General features: G+C 50.0%; 1 protein-coding gene across 3 annotated transcripts; it reads right to left on the reverse strand.

The window, feature by feature from the left end:
- Positions 1-1,099: 1,099 nt before the first annotated feature.
- GINS1 (GINS complex subunit 1) lies at positions 1,100-12,112 on the reverse strand. Of its 3 annotated transcripts, none has more exons than XR_012644705.1 (7): positions 11,946-12,112; positions 9,078-9,142; positions 7,059-7,154; positions 6,362-6,452; positions 2,642-2,844; positions 2,055-2,129; positions 1,100-1,444 (listed from the first exon to the last, which is right to left on the reverse strand). XR_012644705.1 is itself a non-coding variant. In XM_074988415.1 (7 exons), exons 1-7 carry the CDS (start codon positions 12,018-12,020, stop codon positions 1,376-1,378), a joined length of 588 nt encoding a protein of 195 aa, XP_074844516.1. In that variant the 5' UTR covers positions 12,021-12,108; the 3' UTR covers positions 1,109-1,375. The 3 variants fall into 3 exon arrangements, 2 of the variants coding, with proteins under 2 accessions (XP_074844518.1, XP_074844516.1); XM_074988415.1 differs by having other exon boundaries at positions 1,109-1,444; positions 2,728-2,844; positions 11,946-12,108; XM_074988417.1 differs by lacking the exon at positions 2,642-2,844 and having other exon boundaries at positions 1,103-1,444.
- Between the last annotated feature and the right edge of the window lie 14,678 nt (positions 12,113-26,790).

Here is a 26,790-nt window from a genome sequence, read left to right on the forward strand (position 1 = left end):
GTGGGGCTGTCACTGGTTGGAGCCTTTCTTGGGCAGGTCAGGGGCCAGGTACCTGCAGTAGCCATGTTTCTCCCTTCCAGGGAGGTCTTTGTGCTCAGCTGCTTTGTCCAGCCTCACGCCTGGCCCTATTTTGTCTTCCTACACTCAGAGCCACGTAAAGAGCTTTATCTGCATTGCCTCACCATTCTCCCCAGCTCAGGTATAAGGGCCCAGACCATCCCCTGCTGGGGACACCAGAGGAGCCCTCAGGAGCCAGCAGCTGCAATAAGGAAGTTCTGCTCCCACCAGGGCCCTATCCTGGCCTGGCCTGGCCCAGCCCTTGCAGGGATAGGGATAGAGCCAGGCCCCTATCCTGGCCTGGCACTGATGGGGGCCAGTGCCAGGCCCCCAAAGTCTGCCCTGCAGCAGCAAGTTGCTGAGCTGTGGTATAAGGAGGTGAGGGGTGGGGTGTACAGAGCCAGTCTGCACAGTGCCCACCTGCATGGTGGTGAGCAGAGTCCCAGCTGCGCAGAACAATGGGGAAGGAGGAAAGGAAGGCACTGGGCTGAACCAGCAACAGCCCAGCAGAGCCCTGTCAGCTGGAGCCAGGCTGGCTCATGGAGAAGTGCTGCAGCAAGGTAAAACCAGGGGAGTCCAGCCTCTGATCTACAGCAGCAGAAGCTGAGCATCCCCCCTCGCATGGGAGGGAACTGCCTGGCACAGATGTTAAGGTGATCGGGAACCAGGCCCCTTTGTCTCCCCTGCAAGCTTGGCTGGCTGCATGACAGTGCTGGTCTGTGATATTGGGGTGTGGAACTCTGAGCAGCTGTTACAGCAGGGCAGGTGCCCATGGCAATGAGATTAGGGGAGTGGAAGGGCTCACTAGGAAATGAGCCACCTTTGGTGCCTGAGTCTGGGGGCCTACAGGAAAGGGCACAAGACCAGCCAGGCCCGGGAGAAGCCTGTGCTTAACTCCTGTATACTGGGTGTTCTCCCCAGCAGTGGGGTGGGGGGACAGTAAACTGAGTTATTTCTGGAGGATTAAAGAAAACTCTCTGGGCTTCCAGGGAGTTGCCCCTATTGTCCCCCAGTACATCACTCATGTGAGAAAGCAGGGAGGCGATGCTCTAAGAAATCCATCCAGTCTCTTGAAATTGACTCAACGGCCAGTTGGCTTTGCTTTCGAAACGCTCTTAAAAGCCTCGTGCGGCGTTTTTAGGAACAGTTAAACAGTTGTTTCCCCCGTTTTGCAAACCCGCTCGACACTGGGATACATTAAACAAGGAAAGCTGTTTGTGCTACTGCTAAAACCACCACTACATTTGGTCTGATTTCCTTATTAGAGTCATCAAGGAAGGAGGATTGGTGGAATAGGCCTACAGCTGCAGCCCCATATTCACGACAGAACATGCTCCAGAATGCCTTGTCTGATTAACTGCTCGCATTTCCAGCGTGGTAGAAAATGCTGAAAAACAAAAGACCTTATTGAATTGAAGGCAGACAACTTGTGTGAAGACCCCACTTCTGCCTTCATCTTTGATATCTGACTAAAATCAAGCACCAGGCTGCACAATAGGAACAGCTGTGAAGAAGAGCAGAGTGAGGTCTGCCCACTGCTGGGCCCTGTGTGACAGCTCAAAACAGTCACCACTAAGGGGTCGCTGTGAAAAGTTCCCAGTCTGCAGTACTTACTACTGAGTGGGCAATAGTCCTCATCAAGCATGACACCCGTATTAACCATAAGCCAGAATTGTGACCCCCCCCACCCCCCGCCCACTCCCCTGTTGTGCATACACAGACGGGCTGATCCTCAGCTGCTGTAAATTGTTACAGCTCTGCTGCCTTCTAGGCAGCCTCTGCACTGAGTACATCACAACATGCTCTAGGAGCCTTCAGAATTGAGGCTTTACTGGACTAAGTTAGTCCCTCTCAAGCCTTTGCACAGAGCAGCCTTATGTGAAGGATCCCAAAGAAACTGCTCCCAGTTGGGACAGAATAATGTTATTGCCTCAGCTAGTTCCTACACAGGAAAGGAATCAGCCAGTGGAACAGTCCTGCTCTCCTGCCATAGCTACCTGGCTATTCTTCTTCAACAGAATGGTCGTACCATCATCGATCTCAAATTCTCCATGATCTTTTAAACACCGAACCTGAAGAAAAGGAGAAAAAAATTCAACATCAGCAGATTACATGCACAGGCTCAAGAGCCCCCATGTCGCCTGCACAGAATGCAGGTGTACGAGACCCATCACTGTTTACTCCTGTTGCATGTCACCTGGGCTGCGTTTAAGGCAGGCCTTCACACCAGCCCAAAACACCTCCTGTGTAAGACAGGGAACTGCAATGCAAACTGAGCAACTCCAGCCTTTCTGCAAGTTCCCTGTCTGGTCCACCTTGCTAACCCACAGCTGCCCTCACACCTCATATCTCACAGTAAAGCGAATGAAGGAGGGTGATCAGGAGTCCCTGTGTGTGGAAGTGACGGGATGCCAAGAAGGCCTGTATTGAGCATGTTCGGACCAGAGTTTAAATGAAAGGAATAGCAGAGTTGGTGGCTTTCCGTCACTACCTGCACATCTCCATCCTCTGCTGCACAAACTACCAAGTTGTCAAGTTTTGCTAAGCAGCCTTATATCTTAGAAAAGAGCAGAGCGTGACTTACACATCTTGTGATGCTGGCCTCGGTGTGCACTTCTCATACAGTTGTACGCACAAAGACCATTCAAGGAGCCTTAGCCTTGCACTTACTTCGATGTATAAGCTTTTGGGAGGTTTCATGTCCTGTGTAAGGTCTAGCCCTTCCTCTCCTCCTAATGATCTCATGTAGGTAGCAAGAGACTTTTTATACTGATTGAACCACTCCGTCTGTAGAAAGAAGAACGTTAAACTAAACCAACAGTCCCGCAGGGACACAGGATCTCAATGGTGAGTGCAAAAACTTAAGACACTGCTTGTAGCCACTTTAAAATGCAGGCAGTGTTGAGGAAGACAGGAGGAAATACATGCCATTTGTATTACACCAGTGTCCATGGTCTCAGCAAGCACTACACACAAGCACGTAGAGACATAGCCTGCCTTTCCCCTCCTCTGAGAAGAATGGATTCTCCCTCCCCTTTCAAAAGAGAAGTGCCATACATTAACGGCTCCCTGTAAAGTGTAATGAGGCCTTTCAATGAAAGGGCAAAGTATTAGATTCAGCTGAAAGAGGAAAGCTGGGCTAAAACAGTGCTACAAAAGCCACTGACTTGCAGCAATCCAACTCTGAATTTTCAAAATTCAGATGATGTTGCACGTAGCACACAGAGGTTTGGTTACTTTTAAAACAGTGCAGCTGATACTAAACTACTCGAGATAGTTAAGTCCAAAGCAGACTGTGAAGAGCGTCAAAAGGATCTCACAATACTGGCTGAATTTTAATGTTGATAAATGCAAAGCAATGCATATTGGAAAACATCATCCCAGCTACATGTATAAAATGATGGACTAAATTAGCTGGTACCATTCAAGAAAGAGATCTTGGAATCATTGTGGATAGTTCCCTGAAATCATCCACTTAATGTGCAGTAGCAGTCAGAAAAACTAACTGAATAATAAGAACCATTTAAAAAAGGGACAGGCAAGCAGACAAGAGAATATTTTTTTGCCTCTATATAAATCCAAATTATGCCTACATCTTGAATTCTGTGGTCACCTCATTTCAAAGATACCTTGGCACTGGAAAGAGTTCAGAAAAGGGCAACAGAACAATTAGGGGTTTGGAGTGGCTGCCATACAAGGAAAGATTAAAAAAACTTGGCCTTTTCAGCTTCGAAAAAGAGAACACTACGGGGTAATATGACAGAGGTATAAATACGAGACTGGCCATACTGGGTCAGACCAAAGGTCCATCCAGCCCAGTAGCCTATCTGCCGACAGTGGCCAGTGCCAGGTGCCCCAGAGGGGGTGGACTGAAGACAATGATCAAGCGATTTGTCTCTTGCCATCCATCTCCAGCCTCTGACAATCAGTGGTCAGGGACACCCTTCCTACCTTTTGGCTAATAGCCTTTTATGGACCTAACCTCCATGAATTTATCTAGCTCTCTTAAATTCTGTTACAGCCCTGGCCTTCACAGTCTCCTCTGGCAAGGAGTCCCACAGGTTAACTATGCGCTGAGTGAAGAAGAACTTTCTTTTATTAGTTTTAAACCTGCTACCCCTTAATTTCATTTGGTATCCTCTAGTTCTTGTATTATGGGCACAAGTAAATAACTTCTCCTTATTCACCCTCTCTACACCAGTCATAATTTTATATACCTCTATCATGTCCCCCCTCAGTCTCCTCTTTTCTAAACTGAGGAGTCCCAATCTTTTTAGCCTCTCCTCATACAGGACCCGTTCCAAGCCCCTAATCATTTTAGTTGCCCTTTTGTGAACCTTTTCCAGTGCCAGGATCTCTTTTTTTAGGTGAGGAGACCACATCTGTACACAGTATTCCAGATGTGGGCGTACCATAGATTTATATAGGGGCAGTAAGATACTCCTTATTTTCTATCCCTTTTTAATAATACCTAACAACCTATTTGCCTTTTTAACTGCGTCTGCACACTGCGTGGATGTTTTCAAGGAACTATCCACGATAACCCCAAGATCTGTTCCCGATTAGTTATAGCTAAATTAGCCCATCATATTGTAAGTATAGTTGGATTTATTTTTTCCAATGTGCATTACCTTACACTTATCCACATTACATTTCATTTGCCTTTTTGTTGCCCAGTCACCCAGTTTGATGAGATCTTTCTGAAGTTCCTCACAGTCTGCCTTTGTCTTGACTAACAAACAGTTTAGTGGCATCTGCAAACTTTGCCACCTCACTGCTCATCCCCTTCTCCAGATCATTTATGAATAAACTGAACAGGATTGGTCCTACGACTGACCTTTGGGGGACACCACTAGTTACCCCTCTCCATTTGGAAAATTTACCATTTATGCCCACCCTTCGTTTCCCGGTCTTTTTACCAGTTCTCAATCCATGAAAGGACCTTCCCTCTTATCCCATGACAACTTAATTTACATAAAAGCCTAGTCAAAGGCTTTCTGGAAATCTAAGTATACTATATCTCCTGGATGTCCCCTGTCTGCATCTGTGTTAACCCCTTCAAAGAACTCTAACAGATTAGTAAGACATGATTTCCCTCTGCAGAAACCATGTTGACTTTTGCCCATCAAATTACGTTCTTCTAGGTGCCTGACAATTTTATTCTTTACTATTGTTTCAATTAATTTGCCCAGAACTGACATTAGACTGACCGGTCTATAATTGCCAGGGTCACCCCTAGCGCCCTTTTTAAATATCGGTGTCACAGGTTTATAAAATCATGACTGGTGTAGAGGAAGTAAATAAGGAAAAGTTATTTGCTTGTTCCAATAACACAAGAACTAGGGACCACCAAATGAAGTTAATATATACCAGGTTGAAAACCAACAAAAGTGAAGTATTTCTTCACACAGTGCACAATCTATGCAACTTTTGGCCTTCACAACATTCTCTGGCAAAGACTATAAAAGGGTTCAAAAAAGAAGAACTAGCTAAGTTCCTGGAGGACAGGTCCCTCAATGGCTATTAGCCAGCCTGAGCTGGTGTTCCTAGCTTCTGTTTGTTAGAAGCTAGGACTAGGTGACGGGAGCGATCACTTGATGATGACGCGTTCTGTTCATTCTCTCTGGGGCATCTGTCAGTGGCTACTGTCAAAAGAGGATACTGGACTAGATGGACCTTTGGTCTGACCCATTATAGATGTTCTTGGTTAAGGACATAGATGATTCTCTTTATTCTAGTTGGTGATTTTTAAAACAGACTAAAATATGTCGCCATGACAAATGAACTTAAAGTGAGAGAACAGCTCACCTTTAGGCCATAAATTCAGCACATTTCTACCACTGAAAATACTAACCATTCAGCCCACGACTTGTGACTCTGATCCCTTTCCTTTCTGTTTTACAAGAAGTCATGAGCAACACTGGTGAAATTTGGCAAAACACTCTTCTCCTTCAAACTTTCATTAGTTCAGCGGCTACTAAAGAATCCCACCTTCAGTAAATCAAAGCTAATTAATTCCTTCCCAGCATCAAACCTTCCATTTCTGAGCAGTGAGTATTGTTCTGTGGAGAACTGGCTTCATGCAGTCAGAGGGCTAAATCCTCTGAGGCACCACGCCCCCTCTATCTCATGGGCTTGTCCCTTTAATTAGCAAGAAATGTGTGAATTTATAGATAGAATGAAAGTTATGCTGGTAGATATAAAAAGGTAGTGAAAATATTCTTCTCTGCTAAAGCTGAAAGTTTGAAATGGCTCTATCTGAAATCTATTAAACAAGTCAAGTTCATAACAAAGCTGGATTTACTTCTTCAGCTGACATGTGAAATCGGAGGTCACTTGGCAAGACACTGCCATACTCCCATCTGAGTGCTCGGATCCGAAGCAACCGGTCATACCTGGAAGAATGAACCAAGGATTAGAAGCACTGTGCTCTCAATCAAAATCAGAGGTATTAATCCGAATATGAACTGAATCCCCTATTTACACCAAATCTGACAACTGCAGAATAAAGTGTAAAACCCAGTTATTCTAGTCTTCTCTTCCATAAAATCTTACATTTAAATAAAAACAGAGTCCCTACAGAAAGATGGAAAACAATGATACAGAGACAGTCCTCGGTTCATTTTAATACATTTGAAAGGTGCTCACATTCTACAGAGGGGAGTGGTAATATAATTAAGATTAAATGAGAAGTGTCTCATACTAAACATAATAGACAAGCACAGGGAAAGAGTTAATGCCAGAATTTAAGGGTGGCCCTCTGATTTGTATGCCTAGCTTTTAAAAAAACATAGAGGCTTGATTCTCAGAGATGCTGGGCACCCAGACTCACTCTGATCTCTACGGGACAACCAAGCGCTCAGCATCCTTTTGACAATTAGGACTACATCGCCTCAAGAGTTGCATGCAAAAATCAGGGGAAGCTCTTGAAAATACAGGTCTTAGCTCATGGAAGAGATCATACTGTGAAAGCATGATATGCCTTTCCACTAGAAACTTACAGGTATGCAACAACACATCGTCGATTTCGCAGGAGAGAACAATGACGAAATTTGATTGTTGGGATCAAGTCACTTTGTCCTGATTTAGCCTCATTTCTACAATAATACAAAGGGAAAGAGATTGGTCATACAAATATACTTCCTACTTTCTCAAATCACACATTCATACAAAGCTCAGATACAGTTTAGTTTAGAATCTCCCCAGCATTTTGCATCCTCCTGACCCAATCTTGTTTTTACTCCCCAGGGAGCAACATACCTGTTTGGCTAAGTAAATAATCTCTTGACCACATTAGCTAGTTTGCTGCCTGCTTCATGGCAGTCTTGGGGGTAGTTTTTCTGGTACTGGGAGATTTTGTTCTTTGAAACTACAAAACGAGAACAAAGTCATCGCCAAAGAACTGCAGATCTATGCTGCTTCTCCCATTTACACATCTAGCTGTATTTTAAAATACATTCTTAAATACAACTGAAACACTGACTTTTTCAATTTTGCAAACCAAAAAAAAGTTGACATAACAAATCATCTCCTTTATTTAGCAATGCACACTTACAACCATAAGTGGCTTTGCACAGCTGAGTAAATCTATGGACAATAGTCTCTGAGGGTAGTAACTATGTTAGTCTAGCTTCACAAAAAACCACCACCACCAAAACCCACAAGCAGTCTTGTAGCACCTTAAAGACTATATTTTATTTATTATTATTATTATTATTATTATTATTAGCTTTCATGGGCAAGATCCACTTCATCAGATTTAGAGCAAAAATAAGAATCCAGCATTTACAAATCCTAATAAATAAAACTGTTAGTCTTTAAGGTGCTACAGGACTGCTGGTTTACCTATGGACAGGCAGTTACACATCACAGATACCCAGAAAATGAAACCTGGGCAATAGAGATTTTTATTCAGACCAGTTCAAACTCTTTTAGATGGTTTTATAAACATGTTCAACTGCTTGATAAACTACTCAACAAAAAGCTCTTGTTAAAGATGTAGCACTTTGTCCCTTCATTTAGAGCCTAATCTGGGGGTTCACAATCTTTTCAGTACCACATTACACTTCAATGAAACAAGCAATTCCCTGGGGCGCCCACTTTTTTCAGCTGAACTGATTGCTCCTCAACATCACATTTACTATGGTTACAGGTTTACTAGAGAGTTTTGCAATGTTAGTGCACATAAGCTAAACAAGGATCAAAAGCGTTAATGTATCAGAGAGGGAGCCATGTTAGCCTGTATCTTCAAAAACAAGAAGTCCTGTGGCACCTTATAGACTAACAGATATTTTGGAGGAAAAGCTTTCGTGGGCAAAGACCAGCTTTGTCAGATGCATTGGACAAAGCGGTTCTTTGACCACGAAAGCTTATGCTCCAAAAGAGTTAATGTTTCGAATCCACTACAGAATACAGTCTTAGACAGTGAGCACAGACACACTTTCAAAATTTGTTCAGTGCCATGCTAGGGATGTTGAGTAAATTGAGTAGCCAGTGAAAGCTGCTTCCCTCCCCACCAGCCAGTGGGAGCCTGACTTGGCATTTAAACATCATCCCAGTTCCAGCGGGCTCCTGCCTTCCCCCTTGCCACAGCAGGGAGTAGGGGTGAGCTGCCTCCAGGTGGGAATGGGCTCCTGTGGGGTCGGCACTTCCCCTCACAGCACCTCCGCGCAGCCAAAGGGAGGGGGAAAAGATGAAATCTCATGGCGCATGTGAACAGTTCTCGTGGCACAGCCATATGCCAAGGCACACCAGTTGAAAACCACCGGTCTAATTCTCAATTCCAGATCTTCCACTGAGGACCTTCCAGGAGCAAAAGACGCCACATCCCAAGACTTCAGGCTTTTTCTTTAACTGGAAAGCTTTCACCATGAGAAAACCAGGCACAGATGGCCCCGGTTGCCACCGCACACCAGGGAGAGAAACACTCCTGTATATGCCCTTTCTAAATCCAAGGCCTGTTTCCCCCCCCATCTCGTGGGCAGGCAGCTCGTCAGCGTCCCACCGCCATGAGCACTCACACGTCTGCCTGGTTCTGCTCATACAGTGCCTTCATCTCCTCCAGAACCTGCCGGATCCCATCCTCCTGCAACACACATGGCACGCCTCAGCGGCAGCTCATGGGGAAGGGGGCGCTCCCCTCACAGCCCACAGGGAAAGGCGCGGGTGGCAAGGAACCTCCTCAGAACGATCCCGCCCTAATGGGCCTGGCCTGCACCCAGGGGACTGAGGGAGAGAGCAGAAAGCGGCCCGGGAGCGGGGGGAGGCGGCGCGGGAGTGGGGCAGGGGGAAGAGGACGGGGGGAGGCGGCCTGGGAGTGGGGAGCAGGGAGAGAAAGAGGACAAGGGGAAGGCGGCCCGGGAGCGGGAGGGGGGGGAGGGAGAGGGCAAGGGGGAGGCGGGAGAGGACAAGGGGGAGGCGGCCCGGGGAGGGGAAGAGGGCGGGGGAAGGCAGAACGGGGAGGGAGGGAGAGGACAAGGGGGAGGCGGTCCAGGAGCAGCGGGGGGGAGGACGGGGGGGAGGCGGCCCGGGAGCCGGGGAGGGGGGAGAGAAAGAGGACAAGGGGGAGGCGGCCCAGGAGCGGGGGAGGGGGGTGGGAGGAAGAGGACGAGGGGGAGGCGGCCCGGGAGCGGGGGGGGGGGGGGAGGTGGGGGGGAGAGGACGAGGGGGAGGCGGCCCGGGAGCAGGGAGAGGAGGGGGAGGACGAGGAGGAGGCGGCCCGGGAGCGTGGGGGGGTGGGAGGGAGAGGACGAGGGGGAGGGGGGGGTCGGAGGGGGAGGCGGCGCGGGGGAGGGGGGTGGGAGGGGGAGGCGGCCCGGGAGCGGGGTGGGAGGGGGAGGACGAGGACGAGGGGGAGGCGGCGCAGGAGCGTGAGGGGGTGGGAGGGAGAGGACGAGGGGGAGGGGGAGGCGGCGCGGGGGAGGGGGGTGGGAGGAAGAGGACGAGGGGGAGGCGGCCCGGGAGCGGGGAGAGGAGGGAGAGGACGAGGGGGAGGCGGCCCGGGAGCCGGGGGGGGGGGGGGGGAGGAAGAGGACGAGGGGGAGGCGGCCCGGGAGTGGGGGGGGGGTGGGAGGAAGAGGGGGAGGGGGAGGCACCGCGGGAGCGGGGGGGGTGGTGGGAGGGAGAGGGGGAGGGGGAGGGGGAGGCGGCCCGGGAGCGGGGGGGTGGGGTGGGAGGAAGAGGACGAGGGGGAGGCGGCCCGGGAGCGGGGGGGTGGGTGGGAGAGAGAGGACGAGGGGGAGGCGGCCCGGGAGCGGGGGTGGGGTGGGAGGGAGAGGGGGAGGGGGAGGCGCCGCGGGAGCGGGGGGGGTGGTGGGAGGGAGAGGGGGAGGGGGAGGGGGAGGCAGCCCGGGAGCGGGGGGGTGGGGTGGGAGGAAGAGGACGAGGGGGAGGCGGCCCGGGAGCGGGGGGGTGGGTGGGAGAGAGAGGACGAGGGGGAGGCGGCCCGGGAGCTGGGGGGTGGGTGGGAGAGAGAGGACGAGGGGGAGGGGGAGGCGCCGCGGGAGCGGGGGGGGGTGGTGGGAGGGAGAGGACGAGGGGGAGGGGGAGGCGCCGCGGGAGCGGGGGTGGGGGTGGGGTGGTGGGAGGGAGAGGGGGAGGCGGCCCGGGAGCGGGGGGGTGGGGTGGGAGGAAGAGGACGAGGGGGAGGCGGCCCGGGAGCGGGGGGGTGGGTGGGAGAGAGAGGACGAGGGGGAGGCGGCCCGGGAGCGGGGGGGTGGGTGGGAGAGAGAGGGGGAGGGGGAGGCGCCGCGGGAGCGGGGGGGGTGGTGGGAGGGAGAGGGGGAGGGGGAGGGGGAGGCGGCCCGGGAGCGGGGGGGTGGGGTGGGAGGAAGAGGACGAGGGGGAGGCGGCCCGGGAGCGGGGGGGTGGGTGGGAGAGAGAGGACGAGGGGGAGGCGGCCCGGGAGTGGGGGGGGGGGTGGGAGGGAGAGGGGGAGGGGGAGGCGCCGCGGGAGCGGGGGGGGTGGTGGGAGGGAGAGGGGGAGGGGGAGGGGGAGGCGGCCCGGGAGCGGGGGGGTGGGGTGGGAGGAAGAGGACGAGGGGGAGGCGGCCCGGGAGCTGGGGGGTGGGTGGGAGAGAGAGGACGAGGGGGAGGGGGAGGCGCCGCGGGAGCGGGGGGGGGTGGTGGGAGGGAGAGGACGAGGGGGAGGGGGAGGCGCCGCGGGAGCGGGGGTGGGGTGGGGTGGTGGGAGGGAGAGGACGAGGGGGAGGGGGAGGCGGCCCGGGAGCGGGGGGGTGGGTGGGAGGGAGAGGACGAGGGGGAGGTGGTGGGTGGGAGGGAGAGGACGAGGGGGAGGGGGAGGCGCCGCGGGAGCGGGGGGTGGGGTGGGAGGGAGAGGACGAGGGGGAGGGGGAGGCGCCGCGGGAGCGGGGGGGGGTGGGAGGGAGAGGACGAGGGGGAGGGGGAGGCGCCGCGGGAGCGGGGGGGGGGGTGGGTGGGAGGGAGAGGACGAGGGGGAGGCGGCCCGGGAGCGGGGGGGTGGGTGGGAGAGAGAGGACGAGGGGGAGGCGGCCCGGGAGCGGGGGGGTGGGTGGGAGAGAGAGGACGAGGGGGAGGGGGAGGCGCCGCGGGAGCGGGGGGGGGGTGGGGTGGTGGGAGGGAGAGGACGAGGGGGAGGGGGAGGCGGCCCGGGAGCGGGGGGTGGTGGTGGTGGGAGGGAGAGGACGAGGGGGAGGCGGCCCGGGAGCGGGGGAGGGGCCCGAGAGCTGCCGAGCCCGATGCGCCAGACCTAGCTGGGAGCAGCCCCAGGCTGCGGCCTCGCCCGGCTGACAGCCCGGAGAGCCCCTCAGCTTCCAGCCGACGCGCGCCGGGAGACGCCGGGCGGGCCGGGGAGCAGCATCGCCTGGGGCCGGCCCCGCGCTCCGGGGGACCCCGCCGCGGCCGCTCACGTTGAAGGCGGGGAGGTGCCCGTCGGCGGCGCGGTGCAGCCCCCGCACCAGCTCCACAGCCCGCTCGCCGAACATTGCGCCGGGGCCGGCGGCGCTCGGACCCAGCTGGGAACCGCTCTCCCGACCGCAAGCGCGCGCCGCCGGCCGCTCCGCCAATGGGAGCCGCGGCACTTCCGGCCCCCTCCCCTTTCCTACAGATGCCGGCGAGGGACAAAGTCATTCTCGCCGCCCCGCCCCTCTGTGTGCCTCGGGGCTTCCGTACCTCCCGCCCGGCGCCCAGGCCGCCTGCGCTCTCCGCCGGCAGTGGGCTGGGGCTGCCGCGCTCCCGGCAGGCTGAGCTCCCGCGCGTCGCGGCTGATGCTGTCCGCAGGGATGACTGAACGCGGAGCTCTGCGGAGCTCGCAGCGCGTCTCTGCCCCCGGCACTGGCCTGATAAAATACCGTTTCACCCCCTGTCTCTCTGCAGCTGCGGGCACCCGCCAGGGCGCAAGGCTGGAGCGCTGGGGCGCTGGGGCGAGGCTGACGGGCCTGTAGCTCCCGGGATTGTCCGTCTGTCCTGTTTTAGAGGTGGGCGCCACGTTTGCCTTCTTCCGGCCATCCGGAGCGTCTCCCGATCTCCAAGGCTACGTCTACACGTGCAGCCAACATCGAAATAGGCTATTTCGATGAATAACGTCTACACGTCCTCCAGGGCTGGCAACGTCGATGTTCAACTTCGACGTTGCTCAGCCCAACATCGAAATAGGCGCAGCGAGGGAACGTCTACACGCCAAAGTAGCACACATCGAAATAGGGATGCCAGGCACAGCTGCAGACAGGGTCACAGGGCGGACTCAACAGCCAGCCGCTCCCTTAAAGGGCCCCTCCCAGACACAGTTGCACTAAACAACACAAGATCCACACAGCTGACAACTGGTTGCAGACCCTGTGCCTGCAGCATAGATCCCCAGCTGCCGCAGAAGCAGCCAGAAGCCCTGGGCTAAGGGCTGCTGCCCACGGTGACCATAGAGCCCCGCAGGGGCTGGAGAGAGAGCATCTCTCAACCCCCCAGCTGATGGCCGCCATGGAGGACCCGGCAATTTCGACGTTGCGGGACGCGGATCGTCTACACGGTCCCTACTTCGACGTTGAACGTCGAAGTAGGGCGCTATTCCTATCTCCTCATGAGGTTAGCGACTTCGACGTCTCGCCGCCTAACGTCGAAGTTAACTTCGAAATAGCGCCCGACGTGTGTAGACGCGACGGGCGCTATTTCGAAGTTGGTGCCGCTACTTCGAAGTAGCGTGCACGTGTAGACGCAGCTCAAGAGTCTCCCGAGGCAATGGCCAAAGGCTGCGCACTGACCGCTGCCGATGCCCGTGGTACGCCGGGCGCGTGAGCTCCACGCCCATGGATCCGTGCACGTCTAGTGTCTTTTGAGTAGCTCCTCAGTTGTTCCTTCTGCACTGAGGGCTGCCCTCCACCCGCCCGTACAGCGCTGTCCAGCACCGGACCAGCACCTGGTGAAGTGAGTCTGCGCTCACAAAAGCTCATGCTCAAAACTTTTCTGTTAGTGTGTAAGGTGCCAGAGGACCCGTCGTTGCTAGCACCGTAGTGGGAGCTGTCCTCGTCTGTGAAGAGCGAGGCACAAAAAAGCATTGAATACTTCAGCTTTGCTTACATCATCTGTCACTAGGTTACCTCCCTCATCCAGTAATAACCCCACCCCTTCCCTGATAAGCCTCTTATTGTTAACATGCCTGTAGAAACCTTTCTTGTTACCCTTCATATCCCTTGTCAGCTGCAGTTCCAATTGGGTCTTTGCTGTCCTGATTACTACCCAGCATTTGCCAGCCATATATTTATACTCCTCCTTAGTCATCTGTCCACATTTCCACTTCTTATATGCATCCTTTTTGATTTTAAGCTGACCAAGGATTTCCCTGTCAAGCTAAGCAGGTTGACTACCTTATTTACGTTTCTTACCTTGCAATGGGATTGTTTGTTTCTGTGCCTTCAGCAAGACTTCTTTAAAATGCTGCCAGTTCTCCAGAACTCTTTTTCCCTTCATCTTTGTTTCCCAGGGGACTCTGCCCATCAATACGCTCAGGGAGCTGAAGTCTGCTCTTTTGAAATCAAGGGTCTGTATATTACTGCTCACCTTTCCTGCTTTTGTAAGGATCCTGAAATCTACCATCTCATGATCACAGCGGCCCAGGTTGCCACCCACTTCCATTTCTTCTACTAGTTCTTCCCTGTTTATGAGCAGCAAGTGAAGTTGCGCACGGCCCCTGGTCGGTTCCATCAGCACTTGTACCAAGAAGTTATCCCCAACATTCTCCAAAAATTTCCTGGATTATCTGTGTGCTGCTGTATTGGACTCCCAACAAATGTTTGGATGATTAAAGTTTCCCATGAGAACCAGGGCCTGTGCCTTGGAAGCTTCTCTTAGCTGTCTGAAGAAATCCTTGTCTACCTCATCTCCCTGATCTGGCGGTCAATAGGAGACACCAATTACAGCATCATTTCTATTGCTTCTGCCTCTAAGCTTAACCCAAAGACACTCAACTGGCATTTCTCCCTCCTTATACTGGAGCTCTGAGCAATCACACTGCTCCCTCTCATAGAGCGCAACTCCTCCTCCTCTTCTCCCCTGCCTGCCCTTCCAAAACAGTTTATACCTTTCTATGACTGTGCTCCAGTTGTGCGACTCGTCCCACCAAGTCTCCATTATTCCAGTCACTTCACACTTCTTAGACTGTGCCAGGGCCTCTAGTTCCTCCTGTTTGTTTCCCAGGCTTCTTGCATTTGTGCACCTCTCTGCTTACATCCTATATGCCATAAGAAGCTTAGTACAAAATATAACTTGCGAGGTATAATTTGAAAACTAATAACTTGCTGGTCAGTAATATGCTGAAATTTATGCAAAATTAGAAAAATTACAGGTAAAGTGGTGAACATAAGATCAAATTATGACTGAAATGTGTTTACCGGAAAGCCTGGGAGGGAGGAAACCTGTTTCTCAAAAATAAAGGACAAGCTGATGCCTTCAGTTTGGGCAGTCAAAGCTGATTGCCTAGCAGCAGATGTGTGGCCATTTTTGTCAGTGAAGGAGGTGGATAGGAATAGATTGGTTTGCCTTTTAATAAACAGCAACATGGTGTCTCTGTCACCAGGAGCCTCCAAGGGTCCAGCCTCACAACTGAAAGAAACTTTAAATAGGGGAAAGTGTCAGGAAAATCCATTTCAAAGGATGACTGGACTGTAAATCATAGAATCATAGAAGAGTGGGACTGGAAGGGACCTCGAGAGGCCATCGAGTCCAGCCCCCTGCCCTCATGGCAGGACCAAGCACTGTCTAGACCATCCCTGAAAGCCATCTATCTAACTTCTTCTTAAATAGCTCCAGTGATGGAGATTCTACCACCTCCCTTGGCAATTCGTTCCAGTGTTTGATCACCCTGACAGTTAGGAACTTTTTCCTAATGTCCAACCTGAACCTCCCCTGCTGCAATTTAAGTCCATTGCCTCTTGTTCTATCCTCAGAGGCAAGGAAGAACAAGTTCCCTCCCTCTGCTTTATGACACCCTTTTAAATACCTGAAAACTGCTATCATGTCCCCCCTCAATCTTCTCTTTTCCAAACTAAACAAGCCCAATTCTTTCAGCCTTTCTTCACAGGTCATGTTCTCTAGACCTTTGATCATTCTCGTTGCTCTCCTCTGGACCCTCTCCAATTTCTCCACGTCCTTCCTGAACTGCAGTGCCCAGAACTGGACACAAAACTCCAGCTGAGGCCTAACCAGCGCAGAGTAGAGCGGGAGAATGACTTCTCGTGTCTTGTTCACAACACACCTGTTAATGCATCCTGGAATCATATTTGCTTTTTTTGCAACAGCATCACACTGTTGACTCATATTTAGCTTGTGGTCCAGTATGACCCCTAGATCCCTTTCTGCTGTACTCATTCCTAGGCAGTCAGGGGCAAAACGTTCCTGGTATAATCTTTTTGTTTCTCTCTCTCTCTCTCTCTCTCTCTCTCTCTCACTATGGCTATGTCTACACTAGACATAGCAGTTGACCACCGATACGTGATTTTAGCTATGCCAATTGCGTAGCTAGAAATGACTTATCACCAGTTGACTTCAGTGGCTGTCTGTACAGAAGAAGCAATAAGAAGTCCTGTGGCACCTTCTAGACGGACAGATTTTTTTGGAGCATGAGCTTCTGTGGGCAAAGACCCACTTCATCAAGTGTTTCTCCTGTCAACCTTCCTTTACCCTTGCTGGTTGTGAGGAGTTCGGGGTCAACTCTGACCCTGGAAAGCACTGTTTCCGCATGCACAAAACAAAACCCCGGAAGATCAACCTTGAGTGGGTTGATCTTCCATGGCAGTGTAGAGATAGGATTTACTTAACAGACTTTGGACTTTCAGAGGAGTTGTGACCTGAAAATTTAGTTAGTCCTATTACTGGGGACGTGAGGTTTGTATCTTGAACCAAATCTAGTTTATTAAATCTTAGCTAGTAGCTAGTAGGAAGCATTTTATCTTTATTTTTCTTGTACCATTTTTTATTTTAATACCTTATACTTGAACTCACTTAAAATCTCTTTTTAGTTAAATAAACTTGTTTTGTGCTTTAATTAAAACTAATCCAGAGCTGGGTTTAAGATTAATTGTTTGATAACGCCATTTAAATTAGCAAATCTTTGTATATTGACCTCCTTACAGGGGGCAATGGACTTCCAAAACCTGAGCTGTCCAGAATATCCATGCTGGGGAAAATTTGGGACTGGTATGCATTGAGGTCACCCCGCAAATAGTAATGAAGGCAGCTGGAAACCAAAATGTGACAGGTTGCTGTGATACACAGACACTCAGGATGTGATCTGTACCTGCCTCCTGTCTGAGGGTGGCCTAACTTGGAATCAATACAGAAAAGCAATGTGAGAACTAGTTGCAAGGCAGGTGTTAACACAATACCTCAATGAGCCATGGGTCGTAATGTGATAATGCATCTTTCCTGAGTAAGAACTCTGCGATCATTTTTGTCTAGGTCCTGCAAGATGATCAGCATGAGTGCAAAGGTTTGTCCACCGGGTTCTTGCTGAGAGCCTTAATCTGGAATCTGGTTGTCACTTAAACTCTTATTTTAGAAATTTTTGCTTTGATAATGGAAGTGGGCACATAGAAAACTATTGAATAAGTTGTTTGATAAATGTGACATCTTCCTAAAGTCTCAAAAACTTTAATTCTGAATGTGGTGTATTAGCAAATAGAATTAGAATTGAAAAGATATATTTGTTCAGAATCCTGAGAGCCTTTTAAACTGTGTTCTTCAGTGCTGGGAGTAATGTCTTTCTTTAAAAGAATCTTCATGTAAAACATTGAAACTGACTTTTATGTCTGTTTCTGTGATAAGAGACAGGTGAGAAGGAATTTAGTCTTTTTTTTTAGCCATTTATCACCTGTCATTATAATATGCCCAAAGCATAATTATGTACATAATTTTTCCAAATCTATATTAAGATTGCTGTGTTAAAATGTAACTGTGCTGGAAAAAAAACAAGTGATGAATACATCCACAAATCTTTAATGAAAATGCAGTAACTGTTCAGATAGCTGCAGAGCTAATGGGGATATAACATCTCCAGCTGTGACAAGGGAGCTTGTGCTACCAGGCAAAATGATTTGAAAGTAGATGAGGTAATATTTGTTAAGAGAGACAAGCTTGACTGTCTCACCAACAGAAGTTAATATACCAACAGTAAAAAATATTACTTCAGCCTGCTTGCCTCTCCAATATCCTGGGACTGATAAAGCTACAATGTTGAAAGATAATGGCAGGAAAACAAAGTGGAAAGTGATGCTTAATGATTGTGTAAGGAACTAGAAGACATAGAATTTGATGTAGTCGGTCAGACTCTGCTTTATCATGCCTGGGTATCCTGTCACCAACAATGGCTCACACCAAAACTCGAGAGGGAGTGTACAAAATGGGGCAATTATAGAATGATTCTCCCACAATTCCACCAGCTTATGGTTTCCCTGAGCAAGGGGGTGAAATCCTTAACATGCTGGCTAACAGCCATTGATGGATCTAATCTCCATTGACTTCTCCAGGTCTTGTTTGAACACAGCTATATTTCTGGCAATCATATCATCCTGTAGCAATGAGTTCCATGGTCAGTTGGGTGTTGTATGAATAAGTACTGCCTTTTCTTTGCATTAAATCTTCTGCCTATTCATTTCCTTAGGTGACCCCTGTTTTTTATTGTAAAGGTGATGGTGCTTACACTCATGGTAAGGGAGTTTGTGGAGCAGAATTGGGACAAGAAGGCCTTGCCCCATCATGTTGCCAAGTCACTCAGTTTTATTAGAACCTTTGTAACTCTTCAGAGTCAGTTTTGGACTTAACAGTCATGACTAATGATAGATTGGCTGCCGTCTTTGCCACTTCACTGTTTGTCCCGTTTTCTAGATCATTAATGAATATACCGAATAGCACAGGTTCAAGTACAGATCCTATTGTTCACCTCTCACCATTTATTCCTGTCCTTTGTTTCCTACCTTTGAACCAGTTATTGATCCTCTTATCACAGGACTGATAGCTTTACTTAAGAGTTTCTGGTGAGGGACCTTGCCAAAGGCTTTCTGAAAGTCCAAATACACTATATCCACTGGGTCACCTTTGCTCATGTTTACTGACACTGTGGGGGAAAAAGGGCTCTAACGGTTAAGAGTTTTTTTTCCACACTAATCAGGCCTCACTCTGTAAGGGGATACTACGGGGTCATCTGCACTTCTTTGAAGTCCCTACCTTGTCACATAGAGACAATTTATCCTGTAGGTTCCTCTGTCTGGGTTATCATATACCTTTGTAGTGTAAACTGGCCTCAAACACAGCTGGTGTTTGCAGAAACGTCTCAGGACAATTCTGCTGAGACTTTCATATGTTAAAGAGGACAATTAATGACTAAACTGTCTAAACAAACTGTATAAAGGGTCCTGAGAACTGATTCTCAGGGTTCCCACTTCTTTGGAAGCTGGTAGCCTGCACGCATGCAAATAAAATTTCCTTTTAGATCTTGCTCTTGCCTCACTGCTTTGACCTCCAACCTCGGACCTTTGGGGAACACTGTACCCCAGGGGAACGTGGCTTCCCTGACAACTGGCATAGTCGGCAGGATGGCTTGGAACTCCAGCTGGAGAGGCTGATGATGGGGAACAGGATCGGGCCACAGCGCGCATCTGAAGGGTAAGGGATCCATTTAAAATCCCCTGATCCACCTCCCTGTTCTTGTCGCCGGCTGAACCGGCTGGCAGTAAGAGTCGTCTTTTGTTCCTCAATTTTCTCTTGGAGGCTTGAGAGGGATTTAAAACGTTGGGTATAGCCAAATAAGGTATTGGGTTGTTGCTGACTGACTGGTGGAGAGTCCAAGTGCATGGTTTTGAGTGAGTGAAGTCCGGAACAGAACCGCAGCCGCACCGGCGCTGTCAGTGCTACTGAACAGCTGCCGAAAGCAAGGGCGGTTTCTCCCCGGCACATAAGAAGTGTGAGTGAAGCTGACAGTTTGTCTGGACTCCTACACTGTCCTTGGAGAGGGTAGTGTTGCTGGACGCCTGTGCTGTCCTTGGAGAGGGTAGTACTGCTGGGCTCCTGTGCTGTCCTTGGACAGGACAGTGCTAACATGGGTGGGAATCCTCCCTCCAGTTTGTCTCCAACTGAGGGGAAAGGCACCTCACAGCCTGGGACTCCCTTGTCTCAGATGATAACAATTTACAGTCAGCTAGGGAAATTGCTGGCAGATTTGAAACTTAGGAGACTTAAGAAATTGATGAACATTTGGATTGGCTCCACTTATGGGAATCCCCAGAAACAGTGGCCACTAGAGGGCAGTTTTGATTTGGAAAAGCTTACCCACCTTCGAGGTTTCCTCGAGGAAACACATCCTAACCAGATGGAGTATTGGTACCTCTGGGAGGATGTGGCAGAAAAGAAAAAGAACCAAAGCATAATGGCTAGTCAAAAAGACTCTATTGAGAAGCTGCAGCAACAACTGGCTACTCTAAAGAAACAGCCCGATTCCCCAGAATCACCGTCTGCACCGCCACTCTATTCAGCAATGGCACAATTATATCCTCAGTTGCCTGAGAATAGGGCTACCCCAGCTCTGGTCCCTGACCTGCCAGAGGACCTTTTAGACCTGTGGACGGGCTGGCTACGGCCACCCCTGCCTCCCACACATCTACCACCTCCACCAGATCAGGCTTCTTCTTCACAAATAAACCAGACACTGCCTAATCAATCAGAACAGGCCCCATCTCTGCGCCAGGTAGAAGCACCCTTCACCCCACTTGAATCGGATCATCCTGATATGATTTTTGTACCCATTAAGCCCCTTCAGGAATATACTCTTCAGGAGTTGATTGATAGCTTTAACCCTGAGTTGCTTAAAGCTGGCTGGAAGCCAACTGGGATTTGCGCTGACACAAACATTGCTACAATTGTGAAGGGTGCTCGCCCATCTAAAGTTTCCTTTGAGTGACACTGCTTCCCGACTTTATTTAAGAGCTCACAAGAGTTGTCACCAGACATCAATATTTCTGATCAGGGAAACTCATCACAAGTCTTAGAGGCTCCCCTTAGAATGTTTCCAGGGGCTTCAGGAGAGGCTGCACAGTGGATCCATGGACCATGGACTGCTGCTGACATTTTAAACTTTAAGAGCATTTTGCCTCCTTTCTGAGAGAACTTCCAAGGATTCCGTGAGGAAATACAAAGGCTTATTAACATTTATAACCCCACTCATCGGGACATGGACTGGCTCTTAAGAGGCAATCTGCCTCCACATGATTATGCAGCTTTAATTTGGCAAGCTCGGTTAGGAGCCCCACGTCATGAGGGTGCTCAATGGCCAAATGATCCTCTCCTTGGCCTCCCCACTAATGATAATGAGCAAAATGTTTTGAATAATGACTTGAAGGGACTCCTTAATGCAATCACTGAGGTTGTCCCAGTGCGGCAGGACTGGCCAAAAATACAAGCTGTTAAGCAAAAGCCAGATGAACGTCCTGTCTCATACATTGAATGCCTCCTGTCTGCCTTTTGAAAATTTTCCCAAACTGACCCAGAAGTGGAAGGTAATTGTCCCATTATTATCGCAGTTTTTGTAGACAATCTCCTCCCTGAAATCAGAGACAGGATTAAAAATAACGTTGTAGGCTGGAGACAGAACACGATCCTCCAAATTCAGGGTGCAGCTACACAGTTTTGGGAAAACTTGCAAACTGATGAAGCAAAGAAAAAGGAATTAAAAACAACTCTCATGGCCATGCAAATAGCAGATCTGCAGAAAAAGCAGAACCCTAAACAGTGCCCAACTAGTGCACCACCGCCACCTAGAAGCCGAAACTTTATTCCATTTTTCTGGCCGACCTAACTTTCCCCAACAACAACAGCAGCGCTCACTATCTCAGCCCCGGGGACCCCTAAGAAGTGAGCAGTGTCATTACTGTGGCAAAAATGGCCACTGGAAAAATGAATGCTGCAAGTGCCAGCAGGACATGGCACAACAAAATCGGGGTCTCCTACAACACCAGAGCCAACTCAATCCTGCTGCTGCTCCCTGGCCTGATCCTCCGAGCAGCCAAGATCTGCTTCCACAGACTAACCCACATGTTAGCCACTTGGGAACCGACCAAAATTATGCCTGTAATTATTGACAATGCTGTGAGGTCCTCACATTACCCCTTCAGACCTCCCCACAAGTTCCTGAACCTCTTATCTCAATAACTGTGAATGGACAACACCACAAATTTCTGGTTGACACTGGAGCTACCATTTCTACTTTAAGACAGTCTGAAACCTCCCTCCGAAAATCTTCTGTGATTAATGCCGTGGGAATAGGAGGTCAGTGTATTCCCCATCCAGTCTCAGAAACCACATCTGTGACTACTGGGCCCTTGTCAGCTGAACATTCTTTCCTGTTATCTCCCTGTTCTCCTGTAAACTTTATGGGATGTGACTTGTTGTGTAAATTGGGTGCAAACCTCTGTTGTAGACAGGAAGGGATATTTGTTGACCTTCCTCCCGATGAGACTCCAAATTTGATGGCATTACTACTCTCAGCGGAATCTGATGAGGCCTCAGGATATACACCCCTCCTGGACCTCTCAGATATCCCAGAGACATTGTGGGCAGCCCACGCAAATGAAGTTGGGTTGCTAGCCTCTGCGACACCAGTGCAAATAACATACAAACACAACAAGCCTTTCCCAAGGGTATCCCAGTATCCGTTGTCTAGGGAGGCAGAAGAGGGCATTAAGCCTGTAATCTCGTCCCTCCTTGAACAAGGGATACTTGTTTACACAACCTCACCATGTAATACACCTATACTACCTGTGAAAAAGGAAGGAAAATTTGATAACCAGGGAAACAAATCTATAGGTTTGTGCAAGACCTGAGAGCCATCAACAAGTTTGTAATCCCTAGGTTTCCGGTAGTACCTAACCCTGCTACTATTCATGCCTCTATTCCACCCACATCTAAATGGTTCTCTGTAATAGATTTATGTTCTGCCTCCTTCTCTGTTCCAGTGCATGAGGATTCCCAATTCCTCTTTGCCTTTTCTTTTCAGGGTTGTCAATTAACCTGGACACGTCTTCTCCAAGGTTATTGTGAAAGCCCTACTCCGTTTTCTCAGTTTCTGAAAGCTGACCTTGATTCCATATCTCTCCCCTGTGGATTTGTACTGGTACAATATGTTGATGACGTGTTGATTGCCAGTGAGACTGAGGAAGGATGTAAAACTGATACTCTGCATGTGTTAAAATGCCTAGCTGAAAGGGGTCACAAGGCCTCCAAAGCCAAATTGCAGTTTGTAAAACAACAGGTTCAGTACTTGGGACATTTACTTTCAGGCAAATAAAATGTCCTTTTAGATCTCACTCTTGCCTCACTGCTTTGACCTCCAGCCTCAGACCTTTGGGGGACACTATACCCCAGGGGAATGTGGCTTCCCCGACAACACCCTCCCTCCCCCAAAGATTGCTGGTAGGTTGGTGAGGCTTGACTTCCATTTACAAAAACTGTATTGACTCTTCCCCAACAAATTATGTTTATGAATCTGGTAATTCTGTTCTTTACTACTGTTTCTACCAATTTGCATGGTCCCAAAGGTAGCCTTCCTGGCCTGTAATTGACAGGATCTCCTCTTCATCATCATCATCATCATCATCAACAACCATGGGCTCAGCACCCGTTGCAGTCTGATGCCCCTCTCTCTCTATTTCCTTCCATCTTTCCCTGTCCAGTGCAGAGTGGCTTAGTTTCTGTAGACTAACTCTGCACCAATCAGCTATATCATCTACTCATGCTCTGTGGGGTCTGCCTCTCCTATTCAAACTGTCCACTATGCCAAATATCAGGGTCTTGACTTTTCACTTGTCATTCATTCTGCAGATATGCCTGAATAGCTGTAACTTCCGTTGTATAACCTTCTGCAGTAAGGCTACCCTCAGGAGCACATTTTAAAAATCAGGGTCATATTTGCTCCTTTTCCACCTTTCCAGTCATGGGATACATCTGCAGGATTGGTTTCAGTAGTTGCCAGGAGATTCTGGGGGACACCAGGCCAGTCTTTGAGGGCTGGCAGTCCTTCATTCAGATCCTTATTTCAGTAGTAAGGTACAGTGCACAGTGCAAGTATAATTTCTCCAATTTCATATGTGAGTTCTTTTCAAAATCTTAATAGCCCATGGTCCCGGTGACTTATTACTTTGTAGTTTATTAGTTAGTTCTAAAACCTCCTGTATTGACACACAAATGTGAGACAGTACTTCAAATTTGTTACCCAGAAACAATGTCTGCGATGTGGGTATTTCACAGACTGATGGAAGAAACGGTACTACTGTTATTCTTTCACTGTTTTATTCCATTTTGATTGTGTATTTTGTGCATAGGGAATGATATAGTTCAGATTACAGACATTTTGTTATAGTTTACACTAACTCACTTTTTTTTGTGGATGAAACTTCTGAGATTTTGTTTTAGTCTAACAGCATTGTGTGTGGCGGGGGACGGGCACAGAAAACAGTATAGGAGTAGTAGGCATCCTTCAGTCTGCATAGACTATGGATCGCGCCCTTTATAGTTTCAATTGAGGGCTCCATTTACAGCTTCTACGGTGACTATGAAGACCCACACGAGAGTGACAGTCCTTGCTGCATCTCTTGCAGATGTGGTGGGTGTCTGGCAAGTCCTTATTGTGCTTTCTGTGCGCTCACTTCTCCTCTGCTAGCTGTCTGATCCTCATCTCGCCCTTCTGAAGGCCCTTGTGTAACCCCTGCCTCCATCTGCCGCGGTCGCCTGCCAGTTCTCCCCAGTTGTCCAGCTCGATGTCTACCTCTCTGAGGTCTCTCTTGCAGACATCTTTGTAGCGCAACTGGGGGTGTCCGGGATGTCTTTTGCCAGAGGCTAGCTCACCATACAGGACGTCTTTTGGAATCCTTCCATCATTCATCCTGTGGACGTGGCCACGCCAGCGGAGCCGACGCTGCCTGAGGAGGGTGTGCATGGTTGGGATTCCAGCTTGCTCGAGGACGGCGGTGTTGTTCACTCTGTCCTTCCATGGTATTCCAAGGATGCGCCTGTGGCAGCGCAAGTGTAAGACGTTCAGCCTCTTTTCCTGGCGGGCATATAGGGTCCAAGTCTCACTGCCATAAAGGAGGGTGCGGAGGATGCAGGCTCTGTAGACTTGCATTTTGGTGTGAGTGTACAGCTTGTTGTTATTCCACACTCTCTTGCTGAGTCTGGACAGAGTTGTGGCCGCTTTTCCGATCCTCCTGTTTAGCTCAGTGTCCAACGAGAGGGTGTCAGTGATGGTGGACCCGAGGTAAACGAACTCGTGGACGACCTCTAACGTATAGTTGTCAATGCTGATTGATGGGGATTCAGCAACATCCTGACCGAGTACGTTTGTCTTCTTTAGGCTGATGGTAAGCCCAAAGTCCTTGCACACTTTGGAGAACTGATCCAGCAGTTTTTGAAGCTGGTCTTCTGTGTGAGACACTACAGCAGCATCGTCTGTGAACAGCATGTCTCTGATGAGGACTTCCCGCACCTTAGACTTAGCTTTCAGCCTTGCAAGATTAAACAGTTTCCCATCAGATCTTGTGTGCAGCAAGATGCCCTCTGTTGAAGATCCAAAGGCATGCTTCAGGAGGAGTGCAAAAAAGATCCCAAACAATGTCAGAGCAAGCACGCATCCTTGTTTGACGCCGCTCCTGATTCTGAAAGCATCCGATAAAGCGCTGTCATATTGAATGGTTCCTCTCATGTCTTCGTGGAACGACTGGATCATCTTGAGTAACCGTGGAGGACAGCCTATCTTGTGGAGCAGTTTGAACAGACCCTCCCACTGCGATTCGGGGTACACCCTCTCAGCAATCTTCTGGAGTCTGCCAAGGATGACGCGAGCAAACAGTTTACCAGTGACGCTTAGGAGGGAGATTCCACGGTAGTTGTTGCAGTCGCTTCTGTCTCCTTTGTTCTTATACAATGTTACAATGTTAGCGTCGTGCATATCCTGTGGAACCTCACCCTCTTTCCAGCACAGGCAAAGTAGCTCATGTAGGGGTTCCAGGAGTGTGTCCGCAGCACACTTGAGTACCTCTGGTGGTATACCATCCTGGCCAGGGGCCTTTCCTGCTGCAGTGCTGTCGATGGCTCTCTTCAGTTCATCCACAGTCGTTTCTGATCCAGTTCGTCCATTACTGGTAGGAGCTCGACGGCATCGAGGGCTGCGTCAACCACAACGTTCTCGCGTGAGTACAGCTCGGAGTAGTGCTCAACCCAGCGCTCCATCTGTTTGGCTTTGTCAGCGATGACTTCACCAGATTTGGATTTCAGAGGTGCCATCTTGTTCTGGGTGGGTCCTAATGCCTTCCTTATACCCTCGTACATTCCTCTGAGATTACCAAAGTCGGCACAGGTCTGGATGCTGCTGCATAGTTGGAGCCAGTGGCTGCTGGCACAGCGCCTGGCTGTCTGCTGTACTGTTCTTCTGGCGGCTCTAAGTGCTTGCTGGGTACTCTGGCTCGGTGAGCGTTTGTACTCCAGGAGTGCAGCGCGCTTCTTTCCAATGACTGGAATCATCTCATCAGAGTTAGCTTCAAACCAGTCGTTCGTGTTTCGAACGAGCGCCAGGGGTTGCCTTCGACGGTGGGAGAGATCCTCGCATCTCACTGGACAGTCTCCACCCGCCTCAAGCTGGGCAGCCCCCACCCAATAGGGTACTGTCCCGCCACAGTTCACCTGCCTCGCTGGGTGCGTGAGGCTTAAGGTTCCTGAACCTGACAAGTGAGTGAAATTTGGGCACCAGGCAAACCAATAAGAAAATCAACAAGAAATGAGAACAGAGAACAAGCCTTTGCAGAAAACTCTTTGCAGAGTTTTGAGGTTAGAGAAGGGTATCTTTTTTTGCAGGTGGGGGGGAACAATCCAGGGCCTCAATTTTGAGAAGTGCTGACCCAGTCCAGCTGAAGTCCTGGGGGTTGAGTATTTAGGAGGCAATGGTGATTTCCCTGCTCAGAAGGGTTAATGTGTGATTGAAGTAGGAGAGGCCTGGAGAAAGGCCGCCTGCTCTGGACAACGTGCGGTTGCTGTCATCCTTAGGTGAAGCCCCACGCTGTGCGGCAGCGACGCATGGGTGGTAAGGAAGGCTGAAGAACACACTGACGTTTCCTCTTGTGGCTGTCTCCGTCGGCTGCTCTGGCTGCGAGAGCGGCAGCGGCCACACACACTGAGCAGCGGCGCGGGCAGGGCCGGAGGTGTGCCAGCTTTCCCCATGCTGATGGATGGGTA

The sequence above is a fragment of the Carettochelys insculpta genome, chromosome 3 (assembly GCF_033958435.1).
Source record: "Carettochelys insculpta isolate YL-2023 chromosome 3, ASM3395843v1, whole genome shotgun sequence".
Classification (NCBI taxonomy): Eukaryota; Metazoa; Chordata; order Testudines; family Carettochelyidae; genus Carettochelys; species Carettochelys insculpta.